The following is a 19,719-nucleotide window of genomic DNA, read 5'->3' as shown; positions in this document are numbered from 1 at the left end:
TCAGGTCATGATCCTGGAGTCCCGGGATCGAGTCCCATATCGGGCTCCTTGCTCAGCAGGGGGTCTGCTTCTCCCTCTGACCCTCCCCCCTCTCATGTGCTTGCTCTCTCTCATTCTCTCTCTCAAATAAATAAATAAAATCTTTTAAAAAACAAAAAAACACACAAACACACAAACACCATCAGTGAGCTATCAGACAACTATAAACAATCTAATATAGACATAGTTAAAATCCTCAAGAAGGCAAGAGGGAGTCCAAAAAAATTATGAAAAACTAACGGTCAAAATTTTTGCAAATCTGATGAAAACTATAAACCATAGATCTAAGAAAACATTCTGTAAGAATTCCAAATGAAATCAGATGTGTTCACTAGAAGAGAGAGTTTTAGCTCTAACATGTACCAAAACCCATTTATAATGTTATTGATGGCAGCACTACAGGTCTGAATAAACATGTACGACTAATCAAAATAGAAACTGTTTATGAAAGGAGACAGAAAAGTAAGAACCTTACCGTTCCTTGGAATCCCCATCTGATTTATCAGTTGAACTTGTAGAAGAACTTAATTCATCCTCAGACAGACAGTGGATGAGTTTCCTTTCCTTTAGTGTTTGGAAAAACAAAATTCCACATGACAACACAACCAGAACATAACACACGCAACACTCTTAGATGCAATGTCTAGATACAGTGTGTACTTGGGTCCAATTTAACAGGAGAAACTAATGATCTAAAAGTTGAAGTTACTTTACCCAAATGATATCCCAGTTCACCCATAAAGTTCACAAGTGAACCCTGAAGAACATTAAGGTGAAGTTTTACAAGGCCCTGGAAAGTCTCAGCTATGAAGAAATTTCCTTTCCAGAAGAAAGCACACAAATACTTCTGGTACTCCAACTCCTAAGCAGAGGGCTGGTAACCTAAGGAATTTTAAGCTAGATAAAATGCCACCTAAATAAAAGCAACCTCAGTTTGCTTATATCTGAGACTCTTTGTTAAAATACCTTAAAGGATTACTTGATTTAATTATATGCAAACCTTACAACTTTGGAAAATGGAGAGGAATATCTTGATCAGTGAAACAACTTATTCATAGAATACTGTTAAAGCAACAAATCTTCCTTACTTTCAAGAACAGGAAGTTTCTATTTTTTAAAATAATTATATGCTCCTAGAAATAATGTCAGAAATTGCAATACAGAAAAATGGATAATTATTCCCCAGGTATCATTACACAGAAAATGAACATGGGTTGGAAACCTTGCAACCACCCATTTAGCCACTAGATGCTGCCCCTGCATCCTCCCTAGGGAGAAGCTAAGGAACTCTGACACAAACAGGAAACGGAGCAAAGATATGCAAATGAGACTAAAACTCGGCCAGGTAGGTAGGTATATTGGTTACACAGCAGAATAAGCAAAATGTTGCCTAGTGGAAGCCTTTTGGAAGTCCTGTTTTAAAGACTACCTAAAAAAGATAGTAACTCAGCTACCAACTGCTTATAAGAGCACCTAAAAAACTCATTCCTTTAATGGAGGAAAAATAATCCTTTTAGTTATTATTCACCAGTTCTTTTCCTTATCAAGGTGAAAAAATATAACTTAAGGCAGTGCTGTCCCAGAAATCAATGGAGCTGGCATTTATGAGGTTTACTGTATTAGGCTTGCCTGATATAGACCTGTCCCCCTTTTCCATAGGACTGCGTAATGTACCTGAGCAACAGTGCAGTTGGAAGACAACCAATGGGCAGGGGCGGGCTGGCCTTCTTCTGGTGGTTTCCCTGGCCCTGATGCACTCCGACAAGCTCTCCTCACTGAAGGGCCTGAAAAAGTGAGCACCCCCAGCAGTTGTTTGTGGTGGGCTGGCCTCAGCAGAAGAGGGCTTTACAGCAAGTGCCAGCCTAGAAGTAACTCAGCATATTCATCATCACTCTGGTGTCTGACACCTCAGTTCAAACCTCGGTTCTAGGTCCACCAGCTCTGTGACCCTGGTCAAGTTATGTAACCTCTCCAAGCTTCAGTGTCCTCAGCGGCAAAATGCAGATAATGCTGCCTTCCTTTGACAGTTACCGTCAACAGGAGATAAGATAATGCTCTTAAAATGCCTCCCATAATGCTTGAGACATCATTCAATAAATAGAAACTGCTAGTACTGTCTTTAGATTATAGTAATAAGAATGATCATGGCCCTCAGCCCAGGGCAGCACCATTCTCCCAGCTTCGTCTCTCTGTTTCTGGGAAGATAGCGCTTCCTGAGGAGCAGAATCTGAACATGGAAACAAATGAAACGTTCACTCCATTTCCTGTCTGAAATCTCCCAGGAGTTAATGCCACTCAAAGCCCTCTTGCTCTCTTTTTAATATCCTCTTCCTCTGATAATACAAGTTCCAGACCCCAACAGCCTATGCTGATTTTTTTTTAAAGGCCTAAGAAATTTCAAAAATTCTTCCAAATCTGTTTCCCAAATGGATCACTGATGTTGAAAATTCTTCACACCTCACAATCAGAACCAAGGCTATATCCATAAGCCAAACCAACAACCTCCAATAGATGAAGGAAAGAGAAAACTTTACCTGAGGGGAACACTTCTTCCTGTGACTGCTTTAGTCGCCTCCTCTCTCTTGCTGATAATGGTCGATCCTTTTAAAGACAGTTAATTACTTTCACCCCTACTCACTATTTTTCTAACAACTGCAAAGTTTGACTTATCATCCAGCACTATAGGAAAGGTCCTGCACAGGTCTTTAAAGGAGTATCTGTTCAAAACCAGTCCACATCACGGTTACAACTATTAGCTAGGAATGATCACAACCCTCATTTCTGGGAAGTACTCATTTTTGGAAGGGCAAATGAAAAACTCTGCATTTCTTACATTCAGAATCTACTTAGTTTCCTTAATTAAGTGGACGTGACCATCCCTGGAACTATATTCCATCCATTTCAATAAAAGCTTCTGCTGAGAATAACAATTTTTGTCCCCTCTGCTGTTTGGCAAAAGGCAGGGCTAAGATGTTTTGTTTTTAAGGTTTTATTTATTTAGGGTGCTTGGGTGGCTCAGTTGTTAAGTGTCTGCCTTCAGCTCAGGTCATGATCCCAGGGTCCTGGGGTCGAGCCCTGCATCGGGCTCAACCGAATGAGCCACCCAGCCCGCCCCAGGTAAGATGTTTTAATACAAAACCTCACAACATATGCAGGATTTTTACAACCAAAAAGTTTTATAAGAAGGTTGAAAAAAATCCAATATACACTCCCACAAACCTTTGATGATGACACCTCCCTGCTCCTCGAACAGCTCACAGACCCAATGGCCACTCTATTTTGGTTTTCAGCATCTTTTTGTGTTAATGTGACATCCATTTTTCCAACAGTGGGAAGAGAAGGCAAAAGTCGAGGAGCAGCCTCCTGGAACTTAAATAATTAAAGAGGGAGGTGGGAAATTATCAATTTCCTATACAGCTACCTCCAAAGTTCCCCCACCAGTAAGTCTCCTTTGTATTTGTTAGTGATTTGCTCTCAAAAACTTCAAAACATTGCACTTTATTGGAAAGAAACTCTGCCAAAAGTGAATGACCATCTAAGAAGCTTACAGAGAGGGTGCTTATGAAAGTCACTTCAAGAAATGAGGTGTCGACATGATTTTATGCAGAAGGGAGAAACTATTCATCAGTATAACACAGGAAGGGTTAAGAGATTTATTCTTTGTTAGCTTGTTCCCTTAACTCTCAAGATGACCTGTTCATTTTTGCTGGGGAAGATAAAATCTTTATTTCTAACTCACTGAGATTTGAAAACTAATAGTTAGCATCTCTCCATTGCCACCCCTCTCCATATGTTCCCTGTATTTCTTATGTGCCTTTTTGGAAACTGCTAATCATTCTAAATGAAGTCTATTTCCCAGGCAGCAGAATAATGACTTACTCCACAGAGCTCTCTGCTGACCTACCTGTCTCTCTTCCCCACTGTGCTCAGGCAGTTCTCTTTTCTTCTGTCGTCGCTGTTGAGAGAGGGAAGGCTCAGAGCCAGAACTCTGTGGCTGTAAACCTGGGTGGGTTCTATCTGGTTTTTCTATAACACATTCACCAGCAACTTGATCCTTAAAAATAATAAAATGAAACAAACAAAAAAGAAAACAGAATAATGAAACAGTCTTTTGAACTTCCAAATGGCCAAACTATTGTAAAATTATAACTGGAATTGAGAAGGAGGAGTGTCTTTCTCAAGATGCATGCTCATTTGCAGTGCTGAGTGGCAAAGACAAAGTGCTGACATCAGTTACCCACATATTCTGGCTTTTTTTCCTCTTTTCCCAAAGAAAAGTAAGTACTTACTTTTTAAAAAAATATTTATTTATTTATTTTAGAGAGAGAGAGAGAGAATGAGAGAGAGAGCATGAATGGGAGGGGCAGAGAATCCCAAGCAGGCTCCATGCTCAGTGCAGAGCCTGAGGCGGGGCTCCATCTCACAACCGAGATCTCAACCTGAGCCGAAACCAAGAGTTGGACACTTAACCAACTGCCCCACACAGGTGCCCCCAAATAAATAATTATATATATATGTTTTAAGACATTTAATAAAGATATTTAATAAAGATTAAATAAAGATCTTTATTCATTTGAGACAGATACACAGAAACAGCATGAGCAGGGGGAGAGGCAGAGGGAGAGGGAGAAGCAGGCTCCCCACTGAGCCGGGAGCCCGACCCCAGGACCCAGAGATCATGACCTGAGCCAAAGACAGATGCCTAACCACTGAGCCACCCAGGAGGCACCCCCAAAATAAATAATTATTTTAATTACTCAGATTGTTATTAACCCGAAACTACGGATGTTTTCGATTTACATTTTTTTATTATGTTATGTTAATCATCATACATTACATCATTAGTTTTTGATGTAGTGTTCCATGATTCATTGTTTGTGCATAACACCTAGTGCTCCATGCAGTAAGTGCCCTCTTTAATACCCATCACCAGGCTAACCCATCCCCCCACCACCCTCCCCTCTAGAACCCTCAGTTTTTCAGAGTCCATAGTCTCTCATGGTTTGCCTCCCCCTCCGATCCTCCCCCTTCATTCTTCCCCTCCTGCTACCTTCTTCTTCTCTCTCTCTTTTTTTTTAAAGATTTTATTTATTTATTTGAGAGAGAGAGAATGAAAGACAGCATGAGAGGGAGGAGGGTTAGAGGGAGAAGCAGACTCCCCACCGAGCAGGGAGCCCGATGCGGGACTCGATCCCGGGACTCCAGGATCATGACCTGAGCCGAAGGCAGTCGCTTAACCAACTGAGCCACCCAGGCGCCCCTTCTTCTCTTTTTTTAACATATAATGTATTATTTGTTTCAGAGGTACAGGTCTGTGATTCAACCAGTCTTACACAATTCACAGCACTCACCATAACACATACCCTCCCAATTTACATTTTTTTTTAAAGATTTTATTTATTTGAGAGAGACAGCGAGAGAGGGAACACAAGCAGGGGGAGTGGGAGAGGGAGAAGTAGGCTTCCCACCGAGCAGGAAGCCCGATGCCGGGCTTGATCCCACAACCCTGGGATCATGACCTGAGCCAAAGGCAGACGCTTAATGACTGAACCACCCAGGCACCCCCGATTTACATTTTTTTAAAAAACGTTCTTTTCTGGGGTACCTGGGTAGCTCAGCTGGCTAAGCGGCTGACTCTTGATTTTGGCTCAGGTTATGATCTCAAGGTTATGAGATCAAGTCCCATGCTCTACATGGAGTCAGCTTGAGATTCTCTCTCCCTCTTCTTCTGCTCCCAGCTTGCACGCTCTCTCTTTCAAATAAATACATACATAAAATCTTAAGGGGTGAAAAAAGGACCTGAACAGATATTTCTCCAAAGTAGGTATACAAATGGCCAATAAGCACATGAATAGATGCTGAAGATCATTAGTCATTAGGGAAATGCAAATCAAAACCACAGTAAGATACCATTTCACACTCACTAGGATAACTAGATAAAAAACCAGAAAATAGCAAGTATTGGTGAGGATGTGGAGAAATTGCAGCTCTCATATATTGTTGGGAAGTAAAATGATGCAGTTGCTTTGGAAAACAGTCTTAGAGTTCCTCAAAAAGTTAAACATAGAGTTACCATATGACCCAGTAATTCCAATCATAGGTATATACCCAAGAGAACTGAAAACATATGTCCATACATAAACTTGTATAAGAATGTTCATAACACTAACAACAAAAAAAGAATGTTCATAACAGCATTATCCATAGTAACCAAAAAGTGAAAACAACCCAAATGCTTATGAACTGATGAATGGACAAATAAAATATGGTGTATACATACAGTGAATTTATTTGGTATTTTAAAAAGGAATGCAGGGATGCCTGGGTGGCTCAGTTGGTTACATGTCTGCCTTCGGCTTAGATCATGATCCCAGGGTCCTGGGATCAAGTCCCACATCAGGCTCCCTGTTCAGTGGGGAGTCTGCGCCTCCCTCTACCCCTCTCCCCTGCTTGTGTTCTCTCTCACTTTCTCTCTCTCTCAAATAAACAAATCTTTAAAAAAGTAAAATAAAATTCCTTAAAAAAAGTAAAAAAATAAAAAGGAATGCAATACTGGTAGATGCTACAACATGAATAAACCTTGAAAACATCATGTTAAGTAAAAGAAGCTGTCACAAAAGGCCATAAATTGTATGATTCTATTTATAGGCATACCTCATTTTACTGTGCTCCACTTGATTATGCTTCACAGATAATTGTGGTTTTTTTACGAATGCAAAGTTTGTGGCAACCCTGCAATGAGCAAGTCTATTGGCTTTAACGCCTCTATGTCACATTTTAGTAATTCTCACAATATTTCAAACATTTTCAATAGTATTGTTTTTGTTACGGTGATCTGTAATCAGTGATTTCTGATGTTACTATTTTAATTGTTTGGGGGCACCACAAACTGTGTCCATAAGAGATGGAGAACTTAATTGACAAATGTGTGTGTTCTGACTGTTCTACCGACTGGCTGCTCCCCATCTCTCCACCTCTCCTCAGGTCTTCTTATTCCCTGAGACACAATATTAAAATCAGGCCAATTAATAACCCTACAATGGCCTCTAAGTGTTTAAGTAAAAGGAAGAGTCAATAGATGTGGCAAACTTCACTGTCGTCCTATTGAAAGAAATTGCCACACTTACCCCAACCTTCAGCAACCACCACCGGTCATCAACCTCAAGGCAAGACCCTCCACCAGCAAACAGATTATGACTTGCTGAAAGTTCAGAAGGATGGTTAGGCTGTAGTGTAAATGTAACTTTTATATGCACTGGGAAACCAAAATTTAAATTTGACACCCCTTTATTGCAATATCCGCTCTATTGTGGTGATCTGGAATTGAACCTGCAATGAGGTATACCTGTATGTGAAATGCTCAGAATAGGCAAATCCTTACAGACAATGGTTGCCAGGGGCTGGGGGCAAGGAGCAATTATTATTGCAACTATTATTAGTGGGTATGGGGTTTCTTTCTAAGGTTATGGAAATGTTCTGGAATTAGACAGTGATGACTATACAACTCTACAAATATACTAAAAACCATTGAATCGGTACTTTAAAAATTAGAAAACTAAACAGAAGAAAATGAAAGAAGTGAACCTGAATATAATTTGAGAGCCAAGCAGAACAAGCAGGACACATAGTTTTATCCACAAAGTACTAAGAATTCCAGTGTCCAAAGAAAGTTTAAGACTTCAATCTAATGACTTTAAATGACAAGAGCGTTATACTTGGACTTTTCCACAAAAACAAAAATTTATTTAAAACATTTGAAAATAGGGGCACCTGGGTGGCTCAGTCAGTTAAGCGTCTGCCTTCGGCTCAGATCATGATCCCAGGGTCCTGGGATCGAGCCCCATGTCCAGCTCCCTGCTCGGTGGGAAGCCTGCTTCTCCTTCTCTCTCTTGCCTGCCTCTCCCCCTGCTTGTGCATGCCCACACGCTCTCTCTCTCCCTCTCTCTCAAATAAATAAAATCTTAAAAAAAAATAAAAATTAAACATTTCAATATAAATGTATAAAATAGTTTTATATATCTTATATAAAAGATATGAAATATAAAAATCTAATAGATCAAATTTAAATATTTTAGCACAGATTATAAAAATAGTTAAAATACATCTTAAATATATTTTTAGAATATTTTACATATAAAAATGAAAAGGTCACCAAATGTTCTGGCTTTCTCTCTAATCCTCAGCTATAGCCATGTTTTATCTAACTTACACTTCTTTCCAAGTTCAAGTAGAAGTTAACCTTTAAATTTACTAGAATAGTCTCTTAGTATCAAAATCCTTTTGCTCCTTTCCTTTTCTTCTTCTCTTCCTTCCCCTTTGGTTGCAACACATAAAATACTTTTTTTTATTCCTTAAGAAATAAGATCAATCACTAACTTTCCAAGCGCAAGAAGAAATGTGATGTTACCTACTTGGTAGAACTACCCATCCACATGGAGGCCTAAGGAAGAGTGACAAAGAAATGGGAGAAAACATACAAATAGCATGCTTCTACCAAATACCCTACAGTGGGGTACAACGCATCTAAGAATCCTGTGGGTCCTATCCTTTGGTTTCTGTAATGTTTAAACTGGCACACAGAATAACTGGTTTACCTAAAATGCCAACTAGAACACAATAAACAACACAACCCACATCTTCGTAACTGCGCTTTCCAGTTCTCTCTGAAACCAGCACCTCATGCATATCACTCACCTGGTCTTTCAGGTTTTGGTCTTTGTTGAGGGGCTGCAGAGGTCTCACTGGGTCATTCCTTTCCCCAGTGACATCATCAGAGGACCACGCGGGAATTAGGTTTCTGGGTTGAGGGCTGGGCTTAGTGCCATCCTGCAGCTTCTCCTTCACTTGAGAAATACTGCATTTACTTTCTAGCTCATTAGAGGCATCTAAGTGTCTTGGCTGATTCTCCCGAACTAAGTCGTCGCTCAGTGAATTCCTTCTTTCTGCAGGTAAGATGTCAATATTCACTTTACTGATGGTGGCTAACGATTCTGAGGTATTGCTCACATCTGGTTTGCAGATGTAGCCTTTCAGACTTGCTGGTATCTTCAAGGGGCCAATGACTATGGGTTTCTCCTGGGACAAACATTTGTCTTCACCCTGAGTGAAAATATGCTTCCAACTTATTACAGCACTCCTCATACCACTTAAAATTAACTCAAAAAAGGTACAGCAGGTTCCTCAGAAAGTTAAACATAAAATCACCATATGACCTGGCAATCTCACTCCTAGGTAAATATCCCAAAGAACTGAAAGTAGGACTCAAACAGATATTTACTCACCAATGTTTATAGGGGTTAAATAATCCCTAGCAGCATTATTCACACTGGCCAAAAGGTGAAAACAACCTAAATGTCCATTAGCAGATGAACGGATAAACAAAATATGATATACACATAACAATGGAATATTACTCAGCCAATAAAGAGGAATGAAGTACTAATACATGCTACAACATGGATGAACCTTAAAAACATGCTAAATGGAATAAACCAGACACAAAAGGACATAATGTATGATTCCACTCATCTAGAATAGGCAAACTAATAGAGACAGAAAGTAGATTAGAGGTTACCAGGGCCTGGGAACAGGAGGAATTGGGAACTATTGCTTAATGAATACAAAGTTTACTTAGAGTGATGAAAGGGTTTTGGAAGATAATGGTGATGGTTGCACAATATTGTGAGTGTAGCTAAGGCCACTAAATTGTAGGCTTAGAGGAGGCTCAAAATGGCAAGTACTGAGGTGCCTGGGTGGCACAGTTGGTTACGCATCTGACTCATGGTTTCAGCTCAGGTTGTGATCTCAGGGTTGTGGGACTGAGCCCCGCATTGGGCTCTGCACTCAGCGTGGAGTCGGCTTGAGATTCTCTCTCCCTCTGCCCCTCCTGCTTATGCTCTCTCTAAAATAAATAAATATTTTTTAAGAATGGCAAATTCTATGTCATATCTATTTCACCACAATAAATAGAAAATTTAAAACTTTTAAAATGAATCAACAACCTAAATATAAGAGCTGAAAATATAAAACTCCTAGAAAAAAAACAGGCAAACATCATCATGGACTTGGATTTGGCAAGGAATTCTTAGATATGACATCACAAGCATAAGCAACAGGGACACCTGGGTGGCTCAGTCGGTTAAGCGTCTGCCTTCGGCTCAGGTCATGATCCCGGGGTCCTGGGATCGAGTCCCACATTGGGCTCCCTGCTCTGCGGGGAGCCTGCTTCTCCCTCTCCCACTCCCCCTGCTTGTGTTCCCTCTCTCGCTGTCTCTCTCTCTGTCAAATAAATAAATAAAATCTTAAAAAAAAAAAAAAAAACCTTTAAAAAAAAAAAAGCATAAGCAACATAAGAAAAAAACAGATAAATTGGGCTTCATCAAAATTAAAAGCTTTTGTGCATAAAGGGACATTATCAAGAAAGTGACAAGCCAACCTACAGCATGAGAAGAAATACTCGTAAATCATGTATAAGGATCTACTGTCCAGACTATAGAAAGAACTCTTAGAACTCAACAACAAAAATACAAAAAACCCAATTAAAAACTGGGCAAAGCGCTTAACAGACATTTCTCCAGAGAAGGAATACAAATGGCCAAGAAACTTGTGGGAAGATGCTACGTCATTAGTCATTAGCGAAACGCAAGTCAAAACTACACTGAGATACTGCTTCACATCCATTAGGATGGCTAGAATCAGAAAAGTAGAAAATCACAAGAGTTGGTGAGGTTGTGGAGAAACTGGAGCTCTTGTGCACTGGCTGGTAGGAAAGTAAAATGCAACCACTCTGGAAAGCAGTGTGTTGGCTCCTCAGAAAGTAAATATAGAACTACCACATGACCCAGCAATTCCACTCCTAGGTATATATCCCAAAACAGGGACCCAAAGACTTGTACCCAAATTTTCATACCAACAGCCAAAAGGTGAAAACAACTCAATATCCACCAATGAATGAATGGATAAGCAAACTGTGGTGCATACGTACAGTGGAATATTACTCAGACATAAAAATAGATGGAGTACTGATACATGCTACCTCAAAAACATCATGCTCAGTGAAAGAAGCCAGACACGAAAGGTCACATATTATGATTCCATTTATATGAAATACTCAGAATAGGCAAATCCATAAAGACAGAATACACATTGGTGGATTCGAGGGGCCGGGTGGAGGACAGCATGAGGATGATTACTTAATGGGTTTGCAGTTTCCTTTTGCAGTGACGTGGAATGCTTTGGAACTAGATAGAGGTGGTGGTTGCACAACACTGTGAATGCACTAAATGCAATTAATGGTTCACCATAAAATGGTTAATATCATGTTATATAACCTGCTTAAATAACCTATCGTTTTAATACTTTCTTTTTTTTAAAGATTTTATTTATTTATTTGAGAGAGAGAGACAGCGAGAGAGGGAACACAAACAGGGGGAGTGGGAGAGGGAGAAGCAGGCTCCCCGGTGAGCAGGGAGCCCGATGCAGGGCTCGATCCCAGGACTCTGGGATCATGACCTGAGCCAAAGGCAGATGCTTAACGACTGAGCCACCCAGGCGCCCCTCGTTTTAATAGTTTCTAAAATACATACCATTACATATGTCTTGGAGCCCTCAGAAGAGTGTGACTGGAGGGGAACTACTTTATGACTTGATTCAGCGTTTCCAGAGACCACTGCAGGAACAGGCTTTGACTTAGAGTCGCCATTTTTAATATTACTTTTGGAGGTTTTTCTTTATGAGGCAGAAAAGAAAAAATTATCATCAGTATAGTGAAAATGAAAGGTTTTTACATATCTGGGAAATGTGTATATGTATTATAAAAACTGCTCCATTTAGAGAAAATAGTATTCTAAAAACCAGGGGGCATTCCACAAAACACTTGACTAGTACTCCTCAAAATCAATCAAGGTCGTGAAAAACCAAGAAAGTGAGAAACTTGGTTGACTAAGGAGACAGGAGGACTAAATGTAATATGGTATCCTGGATTGGATCCTAAAAGAGAAAAAGGACATTAGTAGAAATACTGGTGAGGGCCAAATAAAGTCTGGAATTTAGTCAACAGTCAGGTACTGATGTTGTTTTCTTAGTTCTGACAAACGTACCATGGTAATGTAAGAGGTTTATGATAGGAGAAGCTGGGGGAGGGGTGTACAGAAACTCTCTGTACGATCTCTGCAACTTGTCTGTAAATACAAGATTATTCCACCATAAAAAATCAATGAGAAATTACCTCATGTACAGAAGAACCAGCATAATTGTCAAGTTTCGCATGTTTGTAATTATACCACAACTGCTTTGCCAAGTTTGAGAGTAAGAATGATTGGTGTGCTCAGCCTGGACTTGCAGAATGAAAGTGTACAGGATTAACCCCCTTTAGTGTGACATTTCTACAACTGAGCTAACTAACCCTCTGGAGACTTCAAAAGGACCATGAGACCAGTGCTGCGGAAGGCCAAAGGTCTGTTTGGTGCAAATTATAGACGGTGTAAATAAAAAGATGGTTTTTCTTTATCCCCTGGGGCCTCTCTAGTATTACTCTTAAATCTAACATGTCACAAGGCAGAGATCGTGCAGCTCTTAGATCTTGGAACAGCTATTTAGTGAAGGTAACCCCTGTAAGTCAAAGAAAGAAATTTTTCTCCTGAGAAATTATATGCGTGAAGAGGGAAATTTATGGAAATTCTCAGAAATTTGAGTGCTTAATTTTTAAATGTGACTCTCACATAGTACATAATATAACAGGCTTCTTAGATAATTTCATTTTCATATGGTTTCTAAAACATACAGCCTTTTGAAAGAATCATACTTGATATGTCTTGGGACCCTCTAAGGAATGTTAAAGTGATTCTCTAAATGGTTTTCTAGATTTCTGATTTTAGCAATTAAGTAAATCTCAACACACGTCCTAATCATGCAATTTTCCTTCATGTTTTTTTTTTTTAATATTTTATTTTATTTATTTGAGAGAGTGAGAGAGACAGAACAAGAGGGGGTAGGGTCAAAGGGAGGAGCAGACTCCCCGCCGAGCAGGGAGCCCAATGCGGGACCCGATCCCGGAATTCCGGGATCATGACTTGAGCCGAAGGCAGTCACTTAAACCAACTGAGCCACCCAGGCACCCCTTCCTTCATGTTTAAAAAAGCTCACCACAGGGGCACCTGCGTGGCTCAGTCAGTTAAGCATCTGACTCTTGATTTCAGCTCAGGTCATGATCTCAGGGTTGTGAGATCGAGCCCACGTTGGGCTCTGCACTGGGTGTGGAGCCTGCTTAAGATGCTCTCTCTCCCTCTCCCTCTGCCCCTCCTCCCTTCTCTCTCAAAATAAATAAATAAATAAAACTTCACCATAAATTCTACATATGAGAATTATAGAAGCTACCTTCTTTTATTCATCTATTTAGCCACCTATTTGCAAGGGAATATCTTACGCCTTTGTGGCCTCCAAAAACAGAGCGATTTGGCGCTTTATGTAAGGCTGCCTCAGGATGCTCCTCACAGTGGGTCTTTCTTCAGGCCTTTTGCTCAGCATTGTCCTTATCAGTTCTGCCAGCTCTGGGCTATAATCTTTTGGCATTGGTGGCAGCTACAAAGAGAAATAATATCACAATTATGACTCTGGTCTTTTGAAGCAAAGTATAAGGACAAAGTAGATGTTTCCAAATATTTCTTTAAAGTCATTATCCACAGAAGAAAAGAGCCAGCATACAGGAAGCTTACTAGTGTCCTGGTCATAGCAGCAAGTTGTGAGACTATAAAAGTATATCTTTTGGGGCATCTGGGTGGCTCAGTCATTAAGCGTCTGCCTTCAGCTCAGGTCATGATCCCAGGGTCCTGGGATCGAGCCCCGCATCGGGCTCCCTGCTCGGCGGGAAGCCTGCTTCTCCCTCTCCCATTCCCCCTGCTTGTGTTCCCTCTCTAGCTGTCTCTCTCTCTGTCAAATAAATAAATAAAATCTTAAAAAAAAAAGTGTATCTTTCAAGCCAGCAGTCCCATTTGAGGACTCTCTCATTCAGAAATAAAAGCATGAGTTCCCAAAGACCAGGATATTCACTGCAACATTGTTCTTGCAGTAGTAAACAACTGGAAACAACTTAAATGTCTATCCATTGCATAGCTTATGGTACATCCTTCTAATAAAATGTTAGGCAGCTTCTTAAAAAATATGACAGGTACCGAACTGGAAAGATGTCCCTTGTATATTAAGTCAAAAAAGCAAGTTGTATACCAATATGTACTATCTGATTCCATCTCAGTTACTGTTTAAAAGTGCCCGTGTGTTTATGTGCATATATACACACAGACTGAGATATATATATAGACAGGAAAACGCTAGGAAGGCTATGCACAAAATTCCTAGCAATGGTGATCTCCAGTGGATAGAAAAGAATAAAAAGAGAGGGAAATTTCACTCCTTTCTTGTTTTGAGTCTTAAGTAGTGCAATTACAGGTATGGTTTACTTTTTGTGTTTTTCAATATTTTGAAATTAAGAAAGTGAGTCTTGGCATAATATTAAAATCAGTAGGTGGTTTACAGCTTTAAAACTTAATGGTGTGTGGGGCTCCTGGGTGGCTCAGTCATTAAGCATCTGCTTTCGGCTCAGGTCATGATCCCAAAGTCCTGGGATTGAGCCCCGCATCGGGCTTCCTGCTCAGCGGGAAGCCTGCTTCTCCCTCTCCCACTCCCCCTGCTCGTGTTCCCTCTCTCGCTGTCTCTCTCTCTCTGTCAAATAAATAAATAAAATCTTTAAAAATAAATAAATAAAACTTAATGGTGTGTGGATACCGAACACTGCAGAGGACAACTAGCCTCGTGGGAAGTAATATATAAACGTGGTCACTCTGGTGTCTGTATCGTACACATTGCTTTCTGCAGTTCTTAATTGGCTACTTATAATTGTGATGATTACCAAAGGAGCAACACCTTCAAAGAGTAGACTGATTTTTATTTATTATTATCATTATTATTTTACATTGTTGCAAAGTGTCTTCTAATCACCAAGTACTGAGCAAGCTGGGAATGGAATGCGTACTTTGCCCAGAGTGGACTCATTTTAGATGGGGCTCATTTAACCACGGCTGCTCAGGAGAAGCTACCAATATCGTCTCAGGGCACCTGAATATCCTGTGGTTACAAGGTGGTGGTTTTCAAAAAGCCAATTCTTCAGAACCATTAAGCCACCTTTACAAATTAGTATTAAAAAATGATCAATGCCTTCTCTTTCTAGTTCAACCTTCTCCATAGAAGGGGCCTACTCTTCTTACCTATCCACCTGACATCAACGATGACTCATTTTTGCCAATAGCTACTTACAAAGCTGCATTAACTTAACCTTGCTTCAAATATGAAAAACAATTAGTTTCAGAATAATCTTTACCTTTCCTTCAATAATCCGATAAACTAAAGAATTCATGTCTTTTGCATTGAAAGCATGCTTCAGGGTGGCCATTTCATAAACACAGCATCCCAGAGCCCAAACATCAGACTAGAAAAGAAAAATAGTAAATAATCAAATGTCAGAATGCCTTACTGACATTTTTCCTCTGAGAAAAACAAAACAAAACAAAACAAAACAAAAAAACGTTTTCGGGGCACCTGGGTGGCTCAGGCAGGTAACATCTGCCTTCAGCTCAGGTCGTGATCCCAGAGTCCTGGGATCGAGCCCCACATTGAGCTCTCTGCCCACCATGAGCCTGCTTCTCCCTCTCCCCCCTGCTGGTGCTCGCTCTCTTGCTCTCTCTCTCTCTCAAATAAATAAAAAAAGAAATCTAAAGAAAAACCAAAGACCAAAAAACATTTTCCTCAAGCCAATTCACAGAGAATTCCTCTGACTTTCTATCTGATGGGTTCTGAAGTTATGAATACTGTCCTAGAGACAGGGTGAGCTGGCATATGCAGCTCAATCCTACCTTATAGTTGTAAGGTTTGTTTGAAAACAATTCAGGGCTCATGTAGTAGGGTGTGCCAATGAGGGTGCTAGCCATGTCACAGTGGTTCTCCAACACTCGAGCAATTCCTAGGTCACCCACTTTGATGATGTTTGTTCTTGTGAGGAAAACATTTTGAGTTTTCAGATCTCGGTGAAGGATGTGTTTTTCATGTAAATACTGAGGAGAGAAATAAAACTTCATTAAATATAAAAACACTTACCTACTTACATATTCCTGACTTCTTACATACCATCAACAATTGCATGAGTGAAAGAGTTTCAGTCACCTGAATAACAAAACACTACTGTTTTAATCATCTCTAAATAAAAAGTCTGATTTACAACTTTCCAAAGCAAGAAATTAAGTTCCATGCATTAATTTGCCCAGTATCTATCCTTCACAACTATTCCCTGGTACCTTGACAATTTTACCATCTAGCATTAAATGGATCCAGTTAAAAATACGCTTACAAACTCCCCCTGAAGGGACAAAGACAACTTGTACAGGGTCAGATGCACACTCCCCTCAGACTCATGAAATCTTCAGCTTAATAATATTTTCAAATATAACAAGATCACTTTTATTTAGACACAGTGTCTAAAATTGACACAAGGTCAATCCATTCTGGACATATCTGTCCAGATCCAGAGTGGTATTTCATAAACAGTCTTACATTTGAATGTGTGTATATTCGAACACAAACATGTTTTGTATTTCCACTCACTCTGCCACAGCAGGGTTAAAGCCCATACCCTCACAGTTTAAGCATATTAATTAGCCCAACCACCTTTCAATAAGACATAGCTGACTAGCTGATAACAGACATGGTCATTTTTTGCTTTGTCAACTCAGGGCCCTTAAAATTGATTTTGCTGTGAATATTAAATGAACAGAGAACTGGCATCCCCTGCAAACTGAAATCCACGTCTACTTCAATATAGACATCATTCATTCAGAAACACTCTAATGCTATAGTGAAAGGGACTGAGTCTACTTCATAAATGGATTTTTTTTTAAATACGTTTTTTTTTCACGTAAGCATTCGGGGAAGCAGTTTCCTAAAATCCACCTGCCATCCCCCTGTCACCTTGGAGCGAGTGGAATGCTGTGTCTGGACAGTACCTGCAGGGCCATGGCAATCTGAACAAACCATTCCACCACCTGACTCTCAGGCAGAAGCTGCCCCTTCTGTTCTTTGAGCTTTCGGTACAGATCACCTCCTTCGCAGAAGCCCATGACGATGTACAGCAGACCGTCGCCTCCCTCCCATGACTCCTTATAGGTGACAATATTAGGGTGCTTCAACTGAGACAAGAGCTGAGCTTCCTGTTCAGCGGCTCGCCGCTCTCGGCTGGAGGCATTTCGGAGGTTCAGCTTTTTGATGACATACTATGGAGAAAACACGTGATTTTACAAGGTGCAAATAAGCATACAGTTTTATAGGTGCAGAATATTGAAGGGTTCTCCTGAAATGGTCCTCAAAACCAACCTCCAGGAGCCTGTCAGACAACCTATTCATTTTGTTATTTGCAAAGCACAAAACTAGGGAAAAGATTTGCTCTAATTTACTGATATTTTCAACAGGTTAGACTTATAACAGGCTGGAGGGTCACAAAAAATTTATTATACTTTCCATCTGCATTTTACAATTTCATTAATGGCTAAAAAATGAGTCCATGTTAACATACAACTGGATCAACCATAAAACCTGTAGTAAAGATTCCTTAACCTCTAAGTTTCCCTTACAAAGGTATATAATATAAGGCTTGAAAATACATCTGCATGGGTGCCTGGGTGGCTCAGTCATTAAGCATCTGCCTTCAGCTCAGGTCATGATCCCAGGGTCCTGGGATCGAGCCCCGCATCGGGCTCCCTGCTCGGCGGGAAGCCTGCTTCTCCCTCTCCCATTCCCCCTGCTTGTGTTCCCTCTCTAGCTGTCTCTCTCTCTTTCTGTCAAATAAATAAATAAAATCTTAAAAAAAGAAAATACATCTGCGGACAGAATGGATTCATAGATCGCATTGGATACTCAAAGGGATCCATGGCCTAATAAGGTTAAAAATCACTGATTCGCAACATTAAAAATTATTCCCACTTAAAAAGAAAGTCAATATCCCCTGACACCTTGTCCTGATACATTGCCCACAACCAATTAACAGTCCATACAGTTCATTAATCAACAAGGATATATATAAATGTGCTTTGTAAAGTGTAAACTACTGCTCAAATGTGAGGGGCTATTATTCCCATCAATACCCCATTCTCCACTCAAAAAATCCAATGACACACCCACCCCATTCCCCCTATCGCTACTGAATAAATCTCTTAAACCTGAGTTTGTGTTCCAGGCAGAGCTACCAGCACCACCAAGCAGAATAGACTAGAGAGCCTTATACTTGGGAGGGACATCTCTTTTCAGCTTGCCTGGGGCACTGCCACTGTCTTGGTGTAATTATTTTTTTTTTTTTTAAGATTTTATTTATTTATTTGAGAGAGAGAATGAGAGACCGAGAGCATGAGAGGGAAGAGGGTCAGAGGGAGAAGCAGACTCCCCGCCGAGCAGAGAGCCTGATGTGGGACTCGATCCCGGGACTCCAGGATCATGACCTGAGCCGAAGGCAGTCGCCCAACCAACTGAGCCACCCAGGCGCCCCTGTCTTGGTGTAATTATTAATAGCGCCTCCTTCCAGTCTCGAAATTGTCCCAGTTTGTATGATACATTATATGGTCACCCTACTTACAAACCCTTTTAGAGAACTGGCTCATCCTGAGGGTCATGGGATAAAGTGCTCTAAAGAAAGGAGTGACAGCATTAGCTGTAAGTTTTAGAGGGATCACTGAGATGGCAATGAAAGTGATGGATTGAAGAGCGAGGATCAGTGGAAGCCACGGCCACAGCTCAGCTAAAGATTACGATGTCCTGGATTGGGGCGGTACCAGTGGAGATAGAGAAGAGGCCTGCTGGCTTAGTGGACAAACGAATGGGGGCAGTGGTGTGTATCAAGAATGACACCTGGATATGTCCAGCTGGGGCAAGTGGATGGTGTGTGGTCCTACTCACTGAAATGGGGACCATGAAAGGTTTGGCGGGAAGATGATGAATTTTAAGTGAGTCCAACAGTCTCCAGGTCAGATGTACGCGGCCCTTCAAAGAGTAATACCTGCCAGGCGCTGTGTTAGATTGTGGGAATGAATGATCTCACGGAATTGTCAGGAGTGGAGGAGGTGCGTAGATCAAGCACAACAATTAATACTATCAAGGAGAACTACAGGGAGTGTGGGGCGCGTCTTACAGTAAGGCCTGGCCTACTCTTGGTGGTGTGGGACGGCTTCCCTGAAGAAGGGACATCCGAGGTGAGCCCCCTTCAGACCACCCGCAGCCTAGCCTTTGGACTGCGGCCTCGGCATATAGCTGCCTGCCCTCCACCCCCTGCCGGGCCCCAACCCCGCCGACCTGCCTGCCGTCCCGACGGTGCCTCACGAGCGTCACCTCCCCGTAGCTGCCCCTGCCCACGACCCGCAGGTAGCAGTAGGCGGCCAGGGGCATGTTCCCGGCGCCGGCCCAAAGCTGTGATGCGGCGGCAGCGGCGGCCAGGGTCGCGGGCCGCGGCAGGAGACCCCGCTCATGCCCAAGAGGCCGCTGTGCTGGCGGCTGCTGAGACTGTCGGGCCCCTACGCGAGCTCGGAGGCTGGGCCCACAGCGACGCCGCTGCCATAGCGATCCCGGCCAGCGCAGCCCCGCGCATGCTCCCGCGGC

The 19,719-nt window shown here is 41.4% G+C and overlaps 1 protein-coding gene across 6 annotated transcripts in view; it reads right to left on the bottom strand.

Annotated features, from left to right (window-relative positions):
* NEK4 (NIMA related kinase 4) overlaps nucleotides 1-19,719 on the bottom strand; it is a 32,453-nt gene extending 12,734 nt beyond the window's left edge. For 3 of the 6 annotated variants that reach the window (XR_010412570.1, XR_008505120.2, XM_045862188.3), the window contains exons 1-12: nucleotides 19,417-19,719; nucleotides 17,085-17,351; nucleotides 15,942-16,139; nucleotides 15,410-15,517; nucleotides 13,463-13,617; nucleotides 11,625-11,766; nucleotides 8,734-9,138; nucleotides 3,944-4,093; nucleotides 3,259-3,408; nucleotides 2,574-2,640; nucleotides 1,714-1,823; nucleotides 515-603 (exon numbers count right to left, since the gene is read on the bottom strand). Coding sequence is in view for 4 of the 6 variants with exons in the window: in XM_045862188.3 (XP_045718144.1) it covers nucleotides 515-603; nucleotides 1,714-1,823; nucleotides 2,574-2,640; nucleotides 3,259-3,408; nucleotides 3,944-4,093; nucleotides 8,734-9,138; nucleotides 11,625-11,766; nucleotides 13,463-13,617; nucleotides 15,410-15,517; nucleotides 15,942-16,139; nucleotides 17,085-17,351; nucleotides 19,417-19,509 (1,934 nt within the window). In the remaining 2 variants the exon portion in view is untranslated. The remainder of the gene's footprint in view (nucleotides 1-514; nucleotides 604-1,713; nucleotides 1,824-2,573; nucleotides 2,641-3,258; nucleotides 3,409-3,943; nucleotides 4,094-8,733; nucleotides 9,139-11,624; nucleotides 11,767-13,462; nucleotides 13,618-15,409; nucleotides 15,518-15,941; nucleotides 16,140-17,084; nucleotides 17,352-19,416) is intronic. The other 3 variants (XM_045862190.3, XM_045862191.3, XM_064595265.1) reach the window with 3 other exon arrangements.

This window comes from Mirounga angustirostris, unplaced genomic scaffold (genome assembly GCF_029215605.1).
Source record: "Mirounga angustirostris isolate CCGP_5_RB_7025 unplaced genomic scaffold, mMirAng1.0.hap1 SCAF_1, whole genome shotgun sequence".
Classification (NCBI taxonomy): Eukaryota; Metazoa; Chordata; class Mammalia; order Carnivora; family Phocidae; genus Mirounga; species Mirounga angustirostris.
This window is presented reverse-complemented; position numbering and strand designations above follow the sequence as displayed.